At 40.4% G+C, this 13,948-nt stretch overlaps 2 protein-coding genes across 3 annotated transcripts; one reads left to right on the top strand and one right to left on the bottom strand.

Annotated features, from left to right (window-relative positions):
* Positions 1–2,927: 2,927 nt before the first annotated feature.
* nipsnap2 (nipsnap homolog 2) lies at positions 2,928–10,047 on the top strand. The gene is made up of 10 exons (XM_037122843.1): positions 2,928–3,102; positions 3,746–3,885; positions 3,976–4,021; positions 4,361–4,455; positions 5,033–5,103; positions 5,220–5,360; positions 6,233–6,264; positions 7,859–7,953; positions 8,745–8,828; positions 9,010–10,047. The coding sequence occupies exons 1-10, from the start codon at positions 3,011–3,013 to the stop codon at positions 9,072–9,074; spliced, it is 861 nt and encodes a 286-aa protein (XP_036978738.1). The 5' UTR covers positions 2,928–3,010; the 3' UTR covers positions 9,075–10,047.
* On the bottom strand, positions 10,048–13,689 carry psph (phosphoserine phosphatase). 2 transcript variants are annotated; one of them, XM_037122856.1, is made up of 6 exons: positions 13,532–13,689; positions 12,691–12,834; positions 12,449–12,583; positions 11,291–11,436; positions 11,008–11,156; positions 10,048–10,552 (listed from the first exon to the last, which is right to left on the bottom strand). In XM_037122856.1, the coding sequence occupies exons 1-6, from the start codon at positions 13,687–13,689 to the stop codon at positions 10,442–10,444; spliced, it is 843 nt and encodes a 280-aa protein (XP_036978751.1). In that variant the 3' UTR covers positions 10,048–10,441. The 2 variants fall into 2 exon arrangements, with proteins under 2 accessions (XP_036978751.1, XP_036978761.1); XM_037122866.1 differs by having other exon boundaries at positions 13,416–13,537.
* Positions 13,690–13,948: the final 259 nt, after the last annotated feature.

The raw sequence follows: 13,948 nt of genomic DNA, 5'->3' as shown, positions 1-13,948 counted from the left end.
GCCCAGTCACCAGGATATGATGTTGTCAGTCAACATTTTCTGCAAACCACAGATACCTCCAAGGTTGAAATGTGTAGCAAGTGTGGCTTATTATGTTTACATTAAATGCTTGTAAGTCTCCCTCACATCAGGAGGTGGAGGGGACGGAGTTGACCTCAATACAGACAAAAATTGGCGGAGACAATGTTTTTTTGCAGAGACATACTTAGCTTACATTATCATTGGTGATTGGGTTGGCACAGCTGAGGACAGGCCTGAGTGATATCAGTGTCTGCACAGAGCTCAAGGCATAATAAAAAACAACACCCACCACAGTCTGTTCACCCTACTGCCATCCCGCAAAATATACACAAGTATCCACTGCTAAACCACCAGACTACAAAGCAGTTTCTTTCCTCTGGCTGTGAGACTCCTGACACTTCTCGTTTTGACAACAGTAAGAGCGGAGACATATATCTGCATCTGATGTAAAAAAAAAAAAAGGTACAAAGTGTATCAAAAGTTCACTGGATTGTGTGATAAGACCCCACAAAATACATTTTACTGGACCAGTAATGAGGGACCATACAGGTACAGCTGGAGCAGTGAAACTGGAGTTCTTTGTAAAAAGCTGATCTCACTCCTTCCAATAATAAAACATGCCCTTTGTGAAAGTATTCCACGTCCAACCACGTTCATTAAAAATACAGATCAGTCCATTCAGATTATTACTGACATTACAGGCAGGAATTGTACCATGCTGATTTCCAGAGGGGACAAGTGCTGCTGGACCTTACATTTATATTGTTGTTCAAGGCTGCTGCTGAGGTGTATTTTAATTAACTACTCAGGGAAATGAAATAGGAGGTAAGTCTCACTTATCAAAATGTTGGATGCTGGTTAAGCTAGTGAAAGCATGTACTGACGTGAAAATTAAGCAAACGATTCCTCCCCGAAATCAACCACCTTGATACATTTTCTAACTGAGAGTGTAAACTTTCAGGGTATTTAATCATGCTTTGAATTCCCAGACATTTCGCCTTTTGTTATTCAAAAATGTTTCACGGAGAAAACACTCCCTTATGATTCATGTCTTTGAACTTAAAACAAATCCCTCCATAGTTTTTGAATTCCACTTGTGGTAAGCAGTCTTTTTTTTTTTTCTTTCTAGAGCCAAGTGAGCTTTAGCAATATGGTCCCCGTTAGCTTCATAGTCACTCTGTCAAATAATAAATCAATCACAAATGGTTCTGAATTCCTCCATGGTTGCAACTCCATCACCCCCTCGATCATCCAGGACCAACTGGATCGTGCGGCTCTGATGCGCTCTTCCCGAAGGCCTTTCGAAAAAATTCAGTTCAATCATTATTTACAGCGTGTCTGTATTCACGCACATCAGAAACTCATTTCCCAGCAAGAATCAACATCTTGTCTTTTCTTTTTGTTTTGTTATTTGTATGAGCTTTATTTCTAATATCACACAAATGCAACCTGCCAAATCCAATATGCAAGACTTTGGTGTTCCGGGAAGCAGGTTTGTGACGTGAAGTAAAGTTCCGTGCCTCACACTGACACGTAACTTTTCATAATGTGAAATATTTTGCAAAAGCATTTTAATCCACAATCATTAATGCAAAAGAAAGTGACTGCTCTCACCAACCAGCAGTCCCAGATCTGAGCATGTCTAAGACAGGAGGGAGTGATGCACTGGTTCTTTGAGGATGCAATTTGAGGCCAAATACCTTTATTTTGTTTTCTGTTGGTTATAATCAGTTTTGTGCAAATCATACACATTGTTGAGTTTGATTGTCTCCACATTGTTTAAATCAACTGGTCAGTGGTATTTGTGGTGCATTCAAATGAGTGTTTACAGCCTATAGATTGAATTGTAGCACCCCCACCTGTTCAACCAGCGTAGCATGTTTTGCGAAGAGTTTGACCACCATGCACACCGGGGTGCAAATCAGTGTTTCTTGTTTCTATCTCAGTGATGTTCTGCTATTGTGTCATATGTTGCATATTGTTTTAATGTTGCAATGTTTTCTACTGCAGAGATGCATTAAAGATAGTTCAGTATGTATTCTATAGGAGCCCATCTTTATCTCCAGGGCCCCTATGTCTATTTAAGACCACCCGTTTCTTCAAGGGATGCAACCTGAGGATAATTTCGCTGTTGGATATGATGCACTTCACACAAATTCACTGAGAGGCAGCAGTGTGTGGGATCCACTACAAGAAACAATGAGCCTTTATTTCCACCACAGACACTACATCAATGTGTCATAGTAGGAAAACCCAGGTGCGATTAATAACTTTAATAAAGGCTGAATTCAGTTAGGAGTTCTAGCTCCAGGTGCAGACTCCTTAGCGTTGCTTTATTTACCTAAATAAAACAGAGGAGTCATTATTTTGGTTGTGTTTATTAATTGCACCTGTTTTCCCTACTGAAAATGCTTTTATGTTATTTTCTGTTCTTTTCTTTTCAACACTCTTCCCAAATATTTAAAACATCTGTTGTGAAAAAAGTTATATCAAACTTCCTCGAAGTGTAATGAAGTACAATTCCAAGTGCTGTCATGATGGCGACCGGTCTATTTCAGACACGTGGACCCCTGGAGTCATTGTGACTATGACTGGAGCCACCTTGAGTCACTGTTTTGATGACTTGACTGAAAATAGATGAGACTTTGTAGATGACTTGACTTGTTTTTACTTGCTCCTTCTTCCTCTACCTTAAAAAAAACCTGTGAAAGTTTATACCTCACCTTTTCTGAAAACCTTTCATCCTTCCTCTGATCCTTGTTTCTCTCTTTACTTAAACTTACTTGGTTATTGCATGAATTAATTGTGTTCCTCCCTTCTCTCACACACATATCTACCATCTACATCACTCTGATACTTCTCTTCGCGCCTCCATGTTCTTCATCTCTGGTCCTTTGCTGGCTGTGATCCGGTGTGTAGAAGCGCGCGCTGCCACCTGGTGGTCACCGTGGTAACGGCGGTTGCCCTGTGTGCATTAGCACAGTCGAAGATGGCGACTGGAGTCCTTCACAGAGTAACCGGTAGCCTGGGTCGGGCTAAAAGCACGGCCCAGTCCGCCGGACAGCTCGTCGTGTTGACCAGGTAGGAGAGTCTTCAGTGTCTGCGTATAGCTGTCCTGTCTGCGGTGTTTGTAGTTCGCTGTGTTTTTTGTTTATATCCATTTCAGGAAGTGTCTGTATGGGCGACGATGAGCTGTGGCAAGCTAGCCCGTTAGGTGCTAGCCAGTTCTCCTCAGTGGCCTTCAGCCTGAACTTACAGGAAAACTACCCCTTTTAAAATGCTCATTCTGGGGTGTTTGCGATCAAAGCGGCGTGTATGTGCAGGTGAAGGTGGAAATAATGCAAGTTTCTGTCATCTTTAGTTATTTAGCATCGCAAATGCTCAAGGTCAATATTGTTAAATTTGATGCAAGTGCTTCTACCTGACAAATGTGACCTTCTGTCTTGCAGTGCATCACGTCACGTGACGTTTGGACGTGCTGACATGTAAAGCCCAGAATGTATTTTGACTTAAGTAGTGTAAAACACTACTGTTACAACAACAGCTGTAAACCTCAAATTAAATGTTATTGCATTACCTATCAGTGAAGCATGGGGCCTCATATACAGATGATAAATCAGTGTGAGTTTAAATCCAAGCAGGCACCAATACAGGGAGATGAGGAAGCCAAGTCTGTGTAGATTTATGCATGTCATTTGTTCTCATGACTCATCTGTGTTTGCAGGGGATTTGCGACGTCAAGCAGCAAAAACAGAGAGGACAGCTGGTTTAAGTCGCTGTTTGTGAGGAAAGTTGATCCCAGGAAAGATGCACACTCCAACCTACTGACCAAAAATGAGGAGAGCAACCTGTACAAAATTCAGTGTGAGTTTACCATAAAAATAATCCAAAATCAAGCTGTTTATCCTGATGTAAGATGAGGTTGTTTGTAAGTGTGACTCTCCCTTTTCTCAGTCCACAATGTCAAGCCAGAGTGCTTGGATGCATACAACAAACTCTGGTGAGTGCATTCACACTTTATTATCTAACATGTAAGCTGTTATAAACTGTGACTGAGGCAGAAGTAGCAGTATGGCCTGGACACCCTACGACACTGTTGTTGAGTAGTCTATTCCTGTGATGAGGTGATTGACGACCTGGCATGGCTTCAGACCGTCTCATACCTAAGATGACTGAAGGCCAGCTTGTAGTTGGGAGCTAATTTGGGACTTGTGACATTAGAAAGAGGACACGTGACTGGGAAAACATGTGATTCTTATTTGGGCTTTTTGAATGTTCTAAAAATCCACCAGTGATTTCAGTTTATTTGGTTGATTTTGATGTTTCTCATTCATCACAGTGAGGATGTTTTGCCCTCCATCCATGCTGATAAGTACTACCCCTGTGAGCTGGTGGGCACCTGGAATACCTGGTATGGAGAACAAGACCAGGCTGGTAGGATTACTAATATAAACATAAAACAAACATCTGCAGTGTGACATAAGGCCTATATGGTCCTCAGGCTTGTTATACTGCATGTCCACACTGATGCAAGTATACCAGAACAAAACTTTATACCACAAAAAAACAATTATTTTGAAATTGACCAGTGATAGCCATACAGTTTGTCTATGGCAGACTAAACATGTATCGTGTCAATTACACGTAGTCCAGTGGCTTGATAGTACTTGACCAAAGAGTCGTATCTCTAAGTCAGATATCCAGGTAAAATAATTCAGTGTCACTATTTGCCTCATATAAGTTGTATAGACTAATAAACAATTCTTGTGTATTGTGTGCTGTCCTATCAGCTCATGATCTTCAAATATCAGGATGTAGTTTATTCACTTGTTAAATTTATTAGAAAAATACAGCATTTTCAAGACGTCCACCATCTCACAAAAAAATATTATATCAAAGGTCAAAAGGCTTGAGGTTGAATGATTTTTTAAATCATATTTTTTATGATCCTGCTTTAATTGATTGATCCGTCTGTAGTTGTGATTTTAAATCTATGTTTCTTTCTTCTAAGTTCATCTGTGGCGTTACAGAGGTGGATACCCAGCTCTGACAGAAGTGATGAACAAGCTAAAGCAGAATCAGGTAAAGACCCTCTTAGACGCATTTTGTTTGTATCGTCCCACTTTAATGCTCTAATCACATGAAACAGTTATCGGTTGGCGTAAGTGTATTGATTGGTGTCCGTCGGCCATTGGCAGGAATTCACAGCATACAGGAAGGAGCGGGGTAAGATGCTGATGTCTCGCAGAAACCAGCTCCTGCTTGAGTTCAGCTTCTGGAACGAGCCTGTACCCCGAGAGGGCCCAAACATCTATGAGCTCAGGTCTTACCAGCTCAGGGTGAGTAGCGCACCAGAGGATTTGTCTCATCATTATAGATGTTTGTGATAGAGTGAGTTTAAAGTATGAGCCGGGCCTGTAACGTGTGCTGTCAGGACCTGCAGAGCCTGTTTTCTGATGTGTGCAGCAAAGTTCGCTGAGCTCTCAGTATTTGCATCTTTACAACTTCATATGTTTGTACATGAGCTAAAAGTCAACCACATCCCACATACTCAGCAGTTGTTGCAGAAAGAAACAGCGATTCTCTTTCACTTTTCCTAGCTCACGTTTTCTCATTTAAACTGATGATCTGAGTCACATGCTTTTGCCTCTGACCTTGAAATTACCTCCGCCCTCACAAAACTACTGTGAGGCATATAATGAACCTTTGTCCTCAGTATTCATGGTGAGAAAAATCGGCATTTCCACATTTCTACTTGTGGACTCATAGATCAAATTGGCAGTCCAGCGGATCCTGGATTAATCAATGATTTACCAAAAGCAGTATTAGTCCTACATAATGCTCGATACACATCAGGCCAGCTCCTGCAGATTAAGTCGTTCTTTTTCTAATCTGACAGCAAAAATTGTTTCTGGATCAGAGCTTCCTGTGACACGTGATGAATGCAAGCCATTATCCCTCATCACTGACTGAGCTTACATCCCAGAAACAGCGGGGCGTTTGTTTTCTTAAGCCTCGGAGAATGATTGAAGAAGCTTTAGGGTGTAGTTGTTATTGCAGCTTATCTTCACCATGACAAATACCTGCGTTACGTCTTCACCATTTATTTCCGTTAATGTGTTAGGTCTGGACAGAAGACGAAAGTGTGATATCAATCTGTAGCTCTGAAAGTTTGATTGTGATAAAGAGTATTGTGTTTTCTCTCTTCCAGCCAGGAACCATGATCGAGTGGGGTAATTACTGGTAAGGCGACCTGAATTCATTTGATTCGCTGAACTGTAGTTACAGGCTGGTCGCACTTCATGAAACCTTCCTCATCACAGTGTCATTAATAAGAGCTATTCCACAGAGAGGCACTATCTTGAAGCTACTGTCATGCTCTCAGACCAAGATTCAAATTTAGAGTGAAATATGATGTTCACAACAAATGAGTTTGGAAAGATCCCCTATTGAAGCTGACCGGGCTGACAGGTTTATCAGTTTGTGCAATGTACTTGATTGCAATTGATTTAAAGGAAGACTTTCTGCAAACGCCTCAGTCTTACATACTTTTCTGATTGCTCGTAGTGGATTTCTGTGCAAATAAGATCCACTTTATTGTCTCCATAGAGAAATTTGTCCTGGAGTTAAGTGCTGCTGTGTTGATGTTTGTGCCTGTTGACCAGTTTTTTGTTGTCTTTTGGGTTTCATCACAACTTGTTTTGCAACTTCGTTGGCAATTTTGGACATAAAAGATGACTCCACTGCAGTGGTGGAAGTACAAATACTTTTCTGTCTTTACTTTGCCGACAACTTTTTACTTTTACTCGCATTTTTAGCGCAAATATCCGTTCTTTCCACTCTTCATATTTTTTTAATAGGCTCTTTAGTTTTAATGCATTTGACCAGAAATGGCGGATAGAAACGTCCATCAGAGGGACAATTTTACTTTGAATACATTTCAGATCATGTCCTTTCTTACTTTTAGTTGAGTAAAGAAGTTGAATCAGTTCTTCTACTTGAGTAAAGAGCATGTGTACTTCTGCAGTCTCTGTAAAAAAATGACTCCACTGTTGCTGAAATGTTGTTAAACTTTCAATTATTCTGTGTCTTATTCCAGTTAACATATTTTTGGTCATTTTTGACTGTCAAGTGCTTGAATTTATCTGTAAATATAATGTTAAACATTTGAATATCATCCAGGATTTTCTGTTTCTTCTTAGAGAGCAAACCTGGTTTAGATAACCAAAGGGAAACAACACCTTTGATGAAACGATCATGCTAGGACATGTTTTTTCTCTAAAGCTGCCTTTTCTTCTCTCATGTGTGCATTTATGCTAACTTTGGCCAGGCTTTATTTAAATAAACCTGCGTAGTCCTTCATATTCAGCCAGCAAAGCAATTGAAAGCAATTTTAATACAGTCGGTGTAGTTGAAGCTGGAGGCTTAAACATCTTCTTCAAGTTAAAATAACATGAAGAACTGAAGCTTTATAGTTATGAATCCAGACATTGATTATGATTTGAATGTTTGCTTTGGGGGAAACATGATGGATTTAAAACACTGCACTTGGCCAGTGTTAAGATTCACAAACATGTATACACTAAGAAATGAAGTCACATCTTATGGTTGGATGTGATGTTGCAAAGGATAATGGCAGCTTTGGATGATGAGTGTCGTCCAGTTTACGTTAACAAAACAGACTTAATTGTGTAAACTAAAAACAGTCCAGGATAAATTCAAAAACGATGTTAAAGTCCTTGTTTGAAGGCTGGTCAAATATCTTTTGTTGTTATGCCAGATGAAGCCCTTGGTGTTTTTTGGCCCACGTCGTGACTGAAGTTGTTCTTGTGTGCAGGGCCAGGGCCATCGGATACCGCCAGCACAACAGAGAAGCTGTGGGAGGGTTTTTCTCACAGATCGGCGACCTCTATATGGTTCATCACCTCTGGGGTATGATCAGACACCAGCTTTAAAGAAAATTACACACTGACAGTGTCACTATGTAGCTCATGCTGTAATCCATAGTTTTCCAACAGTATATCAGAGAAACAGTTTAAATAATTTATGAAGTTGTTCACAAACCGAAAATGCCAAAACATTTGCCGCTGTAGATTCTAAATGTTGTTGCTCTTCTTTGTTCTATATTTTTGTCAATACGACTTTTGGACAAGCCATTTGAAGTTGTTGCCTTGGTTTCTGGGAAATTGAAATTGTATTTTAAATGTTTGAATCATACAGACTCAAAGCAGCACTTACTGATCAAATGACTATAGGACTTTTCACACTATGTTTAACGCCAAAATCGCTCAATTTTGGAAAAGTATCCAAAGCCAAGTAAAGATATCGTGTTAGAATGTTAGTTTGGTAATAGTAAATTAAATTGACACATGGCTAAAAGTAACCACATCACTGTAGTCCTTGTCCCAAAGGACGTATAACACAGGGGTCATGTATGCTGTGTTCCAGACAACATCAGGGGTTGGAATTTCCTAGTAAAACACCCATCCTCCAAGTGTTTCAGTGGCAAGACGCCACAAGTGAATAAAAATAACTTTACGGACCGTAACAGAATTATTTCCCTTTTGCAGGATAACACACAATTGACTTCCCCAGTAATTGTGACACAAACTGTGGTACCTGTTATTGTAGCACTTAATTGTACAAGTTATCTAGAAACTTTGAGTCTATAAACTCTTTACACTAAAAGCAGTGTTGTAATGTGTTTGATTTGTTATTTGCAGCTTACAAAGACCTTCAGTCCAGAGAAGACACGAGGAATGGCGCCTGGCAGCAGGAGGGCTGGGACGAGGTGGTGTATTACACAGGTGAGCAAACAAAACGATCCTTTACTAAACACAAAGTGATGATGGAAACCACAAAGCCGTGTGACTGACTTGTCTTGAGTAACAACATATCGAACATTTCAGTCTGATCAATAGCTAAAAGGACTTTAGACTATGAGGACATGCTATATCAGCTCTAAATCTTTTTTCACCTCCTCTCCAGTTCCTCTCATTCAGCATATGGATTCCAGGATTATGATCCCGACAAAGGCTTCCCCGTTGCAGTGAAATGAGATGCGAGCTGGAAGCTGAATTCAAGTGGCACCCCTTTTGAATGTTACATCCACCCGGAGCATCACTATCATGGTTTCAACCCCGTCAGTGCTGCCAAACAGCATCCCTTCTCTGTTCTGGTCTTTGCTTTGTTACTGAGATATCACTAAGACAGAGAAGGAAACAATGTCTACTGTGTATCTAAAATTAAAACAGTTGAAGCCACTGACAGCCCAACTTTCCTACACTCCTGTTTTTGTTTTTTGTTTTTTTTGTCAAGTACATTTGGCCAATTTAAACCTACTGATGCTCGTTACGTCCGACGTCTGGTGCCACATTAAAACATGGTCCACGATGAGAGCTCATGTCTAAGTTTAGGTCCAACCAAAGTTACTTGAAAAGTCGAGAGGCTGGGTGTTAGAGTGAGGACAGAAAAACATAACTGCTGAAGCTCACTGTACATTGCAGTAGCTTTTTATTTATTTAATGTAAATTTGGAATAATTATGTTCAACGCCATGCTATAACTGAGTGAAGTGAGGAAAAACCTTTGTATATTCATGCAAACGATAAAGTGCGAGTATAAAGTGTAAACCTCATTTTCTTTTTTAGTCAAGGTTTTTTGTTGCAAACTCGTTTCAGCTGTTTTTTTTCTGGGTGTTTCTCGGTTCCCTTTCATGGTAATGTTGATGTTTCACGGTGCTGTGTTTGTGACTCTGGCTTCATCTTATTTTTTTCTTGTGACAACAGCATGCCTGGTTTTAAAAAACGTTTTTTATCCAACATGTTTTAAAGGGGCATAAATATCATGTATGATGATCTCTGAAGACAAATTATCTGTCAGTGGCTGAGTGATTCTGAGTGGGCAGTCCTGCTGCTGCGTATTGTAATATCAGATTTTATTGTGAGAAGACGCATGTTTATCTTGTCTTGATAGGGGACAGTGTAGAGGGACGGATGAGACACAGATTAAAGCAGTTCAAACAACATTTTTGATGGCATGCTTCATGTTTAATGCTGGTTCTCTACACACATTGACGTGTGGTTACAGCAGAGTGTCGTACAGAAACAAAACAATTCTATCATAAAAGTGTGTATTAGCTTAACTAAAGGTCTTGATGCAAAAAGTGCAAAAACATCTAAAATTCTCTTCTAAGCCACCATATAGACGGTGTTTGGTTATTGGTTTAGTACTGTTTAGTATAAAAATCAATAAGACAACGTCCCCATGAAGGTAAGATAGGTGTCACTAGTGTAAACATTTTCATTCATTATAAAAATCTATAGAAGGAGAACTGTGCACTGGATAAAACCATTGCGAGGCACACCCTTGGGTGCAAATATAAAAGGTTAAAATTAGTTACAGTACTCTTTTTAGCATCTTTAAATCTTCTCCAGTTCCTTTAGCAGCTCCCCGAAGCTCGTAACGTACCACGAAGATCGCTCCTTAACCTGCTGCCTGACGACGTTCCCTCCGAATCCAATGAAAGCACTCTGAGGGTGACAAAAATAATACTGAAGTCAAACTGTGGCTCCAATATATAGAATAGAATCACTTTATTGATCCCAGACTGGGAAATTATTTTGTTACAGCAGCGGTGTCACATAATGTGACTGGTTAAGAATATATATTACAGGAATAGTTAAACTAATAATAAAAGTTGAGGCGTAAAGTTTGGTAGTCCTTGAAACATTTCTGGAGCTTCAGAGTAAAACTATGTTGGAACTGCTTGTCCACCGTAATCCGAATCTCCATCAAGGGTGCAAATAACATCTTTTCAAATCAATATGGGATCTGGGCTTTGAGAGTCTTGGATTTTGCCAGCCGAGCTACATGGAGCCATTTCAGGTTTATCAGCTTTTGTATGTTTTTCGATTGGATTAGCCACCAAATCATCAAACATGAAACAAAAAACTGGAAAATGTTGAGACTCAATCTGAACACTTACAGCAGGAGGGGATGCCTCGAGATCAGTAGCTCCGTCTCCGATCATCACCACAGTCTTGAAGCCATATTGTTCCTTCAGCATGCTGATGACCTTTCCTTTTCCACCACTCTCAGCTGTGGGCTGACTCTCATCAAAACCAGCATACTCTCCTGGAAAACACACAAACATTGATTCATGAATCTTTAGAATGACGCCTTACAAAAACCTCACAAGAGTGTTGTGATACTTCAGATGAAGAAGAGATTTGATTCAGACACACAGTCACTGAGTCTCTCCCTCTCACCATTGAAGTAGAACTTGAGCCGATTAGCATAGACATGATGCAGAGGAATGTTTAGCTGAGTGGCCACATGTTCAACAATGCAGCGGAAGCCACCTGAGATGAGGAACACCTTTATGTTGCGCTGGTGCAGGCGGTCCACGAGCTCCCTGGAGACAGACAGGCCATTTATCAACAATTAGATGGAAGCATTTTAGGATCAGGGTCTATTGTGGAACAAAGGGCCTCATCTATCAACCCTAGCAGTTTTGTACAATTACCACACATACACATATTTACACGTTGGTGTGAGTAAATGAGCACTTGTATATATATATGTATATGTATATAAACAAAGGAGAAGGAAATGCTTGAAATGATAAATACAAACATAGTTGGACAGTAAAAAAAAAATCACTAATTATTTTGACAGATTGAATGATCCCTTTTGGATCAAAATGTTAATTTTTACTGAATAATATATTAAAATCACAACTGTGTGATGTTTGTTGGAGTCTTTAACAAAGAAACATGTTTTCTTAGATCTAGAGAAGAGAAGTTTTGAAGGCCAGAGCATCTCTGCAGCACTACAGTTCTTCATTAATATCCTGTTTTTTCCACATATTTTAGATTTACAAGCTTCAGCTTCTGTGATTTGGATTTTGCAATTTCAATTACATTTCCATTAACTGTGCCGCCCTAATATACAACATCAATGCCAGCTTTCTTGTATTTGGGAGACAACGTGCGTCTCGTGCCTGATTAAGAAATTGTTTAATAAACTTCCACTTTAACTGGCTGCCATGTCAAACCATTTATGGCACTGAAATTGAATTTGGTACATTTACAGTGGATGACCATGCTGTGCTGGACGGTTTGAATTCTAAACCGATTTTTTTATTTCTTGTATAAATCACTTAGAGGTACAAATCACAATTATGCTTTAGAAAAACTGTTAGGTGTATTCCTAAAATCACCATTTCTTCTTCTTTCAGCAAATAGCCTCAACAACTAATATCTACCAAGTTTAGATTTTCAGCACCCACAATAAGACTAACCTGCTCAAATAAGACTGAATAAATATATAAAAACAAAGAATTGATGTATGTTAAACCACACTGATTTTTTTCTTTATTGAGTGGGGGGACAAGGTCCAATGAATGGCCGACATGAAATCCTCACCTGATCCCTGCAGTCAGCTGAGGTGGGTGATCTGTTATCAGTTTGTTCACTTGTTCTCTTGAACACCGGATGATGGAAAGACGCTCAGTCAGGGCTGTTTTAAATGTCATGGAGCCACCCATGGCTTTGCGAGTCCTGAAATAAGCATAAGGTGGTGTGAAAGTTTTAGAACAAATCGAGGGATAATGTCAAAATCAAACTGTAATTTCTAGAGCGTGCTTTCCTGTGATGTTGACACATACATTTCAGTGACTGCGTCCCCCACACCACAAAACTTGGCAAGTTCATCTATGCCCTCTTCTTTGATGACTGTGCTGTCCACGTCGAAACACACGGCTTCTGCTCTCCTGAAGAGCTCCTTTGTCTGTGAAAGTGATGCCATCGTGCTGGAAAGTAACAGAAATGTACAGTGTAAAAGACACTAAAAAAAAAAAAAAACAAGAGTTGCATTTCAAAAAAGGGGACTAACAACTTGTGGCTGCACAGATTTCAGTTGTGAGGGTCTGTGGCTGTGCACAGCAGCTGCCTGTCTTGATTGTGTAACTAAGCCCTGTATGCAGTGGATGTCTTCAATCCAGTGGAGCAGCAAATACATCCATTGACTGAAATACCTATGTGCAAACGTTTCTGCATCGATGGATCTCATCTCAAATAAACACGTCCCGCGGCTGGTCGTGCGAGACAAAAAGAAAAAAGCGTTACATAAAGTCTGCCTAAGCAAACCATATGATGATAGGCCATCATGGACATCCTTTGGCAGGATTGCGTCACCCCCAATGCACACTAGAGCTAGTACCCGAGGATGGCGAGCAGGACTATAAACAAACGTGAGGACGATGAAACTCGGTCATGCCAGCCTCCTCTGCTCGTTCGGTGTCACAAAGGATCAATGCTGCGAGTTGGCACCAAATATCTCAGATTTTCACGTTGCAAATGACCGTTAAGCGTCGTCGCCAGAGGATGTTACCTGTCCGTGACGTTCACTTCGTCCCTCGCACAACCCCTGTTCAGTTGTCAAACATGTCGAAACAGTCACACTGCAAAGATATGTTAAAAACGTACACGTTGTGCTCTGGTACTTACTTGTATGGGCAGCGCTGGTAAGGCACTAACAGCTTCAGCATTAGCCGACCCCTGAATGGACTCACCGATGAGGAAGGGAAGCGCTGAATACTCGACCAATCAGCGTGAAGCCGGTGAGGGACCGCCCACTTCCCGCTGGCTCGGTTCCATGACGACATCAACTTCAAGCTGACCGACGTCTATGCTAACTGCTGTCAAACGCCTTAGCATGGGGGCATATCATGTGTTGTCGTTTCAAAACTGCATTAAAGCAGGTTTAATGATATAAAAGAAAAAGCTTTATCTCCAGATAATGGGCTCCACCCTATACAATCAATTCAGGTTTGTTTTATGAAGGCTTTTAAACTTCCCTTTTAGAGTTCCCAACCAAGCAGCTAGCTAGAGTCTAGGTAGCATTGTTGACCTTAGTAAAAAAAA

The sequence above is a fragment of the Acanthopagrus latus genome, chromosome 2 (genome assembly GCF_904848185.1).
Source record: "Acanthopagrus latus isolate v.2019 chromosome 2, fAcaLat1.1, whole genome shotgun sequence".
In the NCBI taxonomy this organism is placed as follows: domain Eukaryota; kingdom Metazoa; phylum Chordata; class Actinopteri; order Spariformes; family Sparidae; genus Acanthopagrus; species Acanthopagrus latus.
This window is presented reverse-complemented; position numbering and strand designations above follow the sequence as displayed.

Bases quoted from the DNA above. Each gene is read 5' to 3' on its own strand.
- nipsnap2 (XM_037122843.1), top strand. From the start codon at position 3,011: ATGGCGACTGGAGTCCTTCACAGAGTAACCGGTAGCCTGGGTCGGGCT. The intron at 3,886-3,975 runs GTGAGTTTACCA...CCCTTTTCTCAG, and splicing joins CAACCTGTACAAAATTCAGT to TCCACAATGTCAAGCCAGAG. The intron at 5,361-6,232 runs GTGAGTAGCGCA...TCTCTCTTCCAG, and splicing joins TCAGGTCTTACCAGCTCAGG to CCAGGAACCATGATCGAGTG.
- psph (XM_037122856.1), bottom strand. From the start codon at position 13,689: ATGTCGTCATGGAACCGAGCCAGCGGGAAGTGGGCGGTCCCTCACCGG. The intron at 11,437-12,448 runs GTGAGGATTTCA...GTCTGTCTCCAG, and splicing joins CAGCTGACTGCAGGGATCAG to GGAGCTCGTGGACCGCCTGC. The intron at 11,157-11,290 runs GTGAGAGGGAGA...TGTGTTTTCCAG, and splicing joins GCTCAAGTTCTACTTCAATG to GAGAGTATGCTGGTTTTGAT.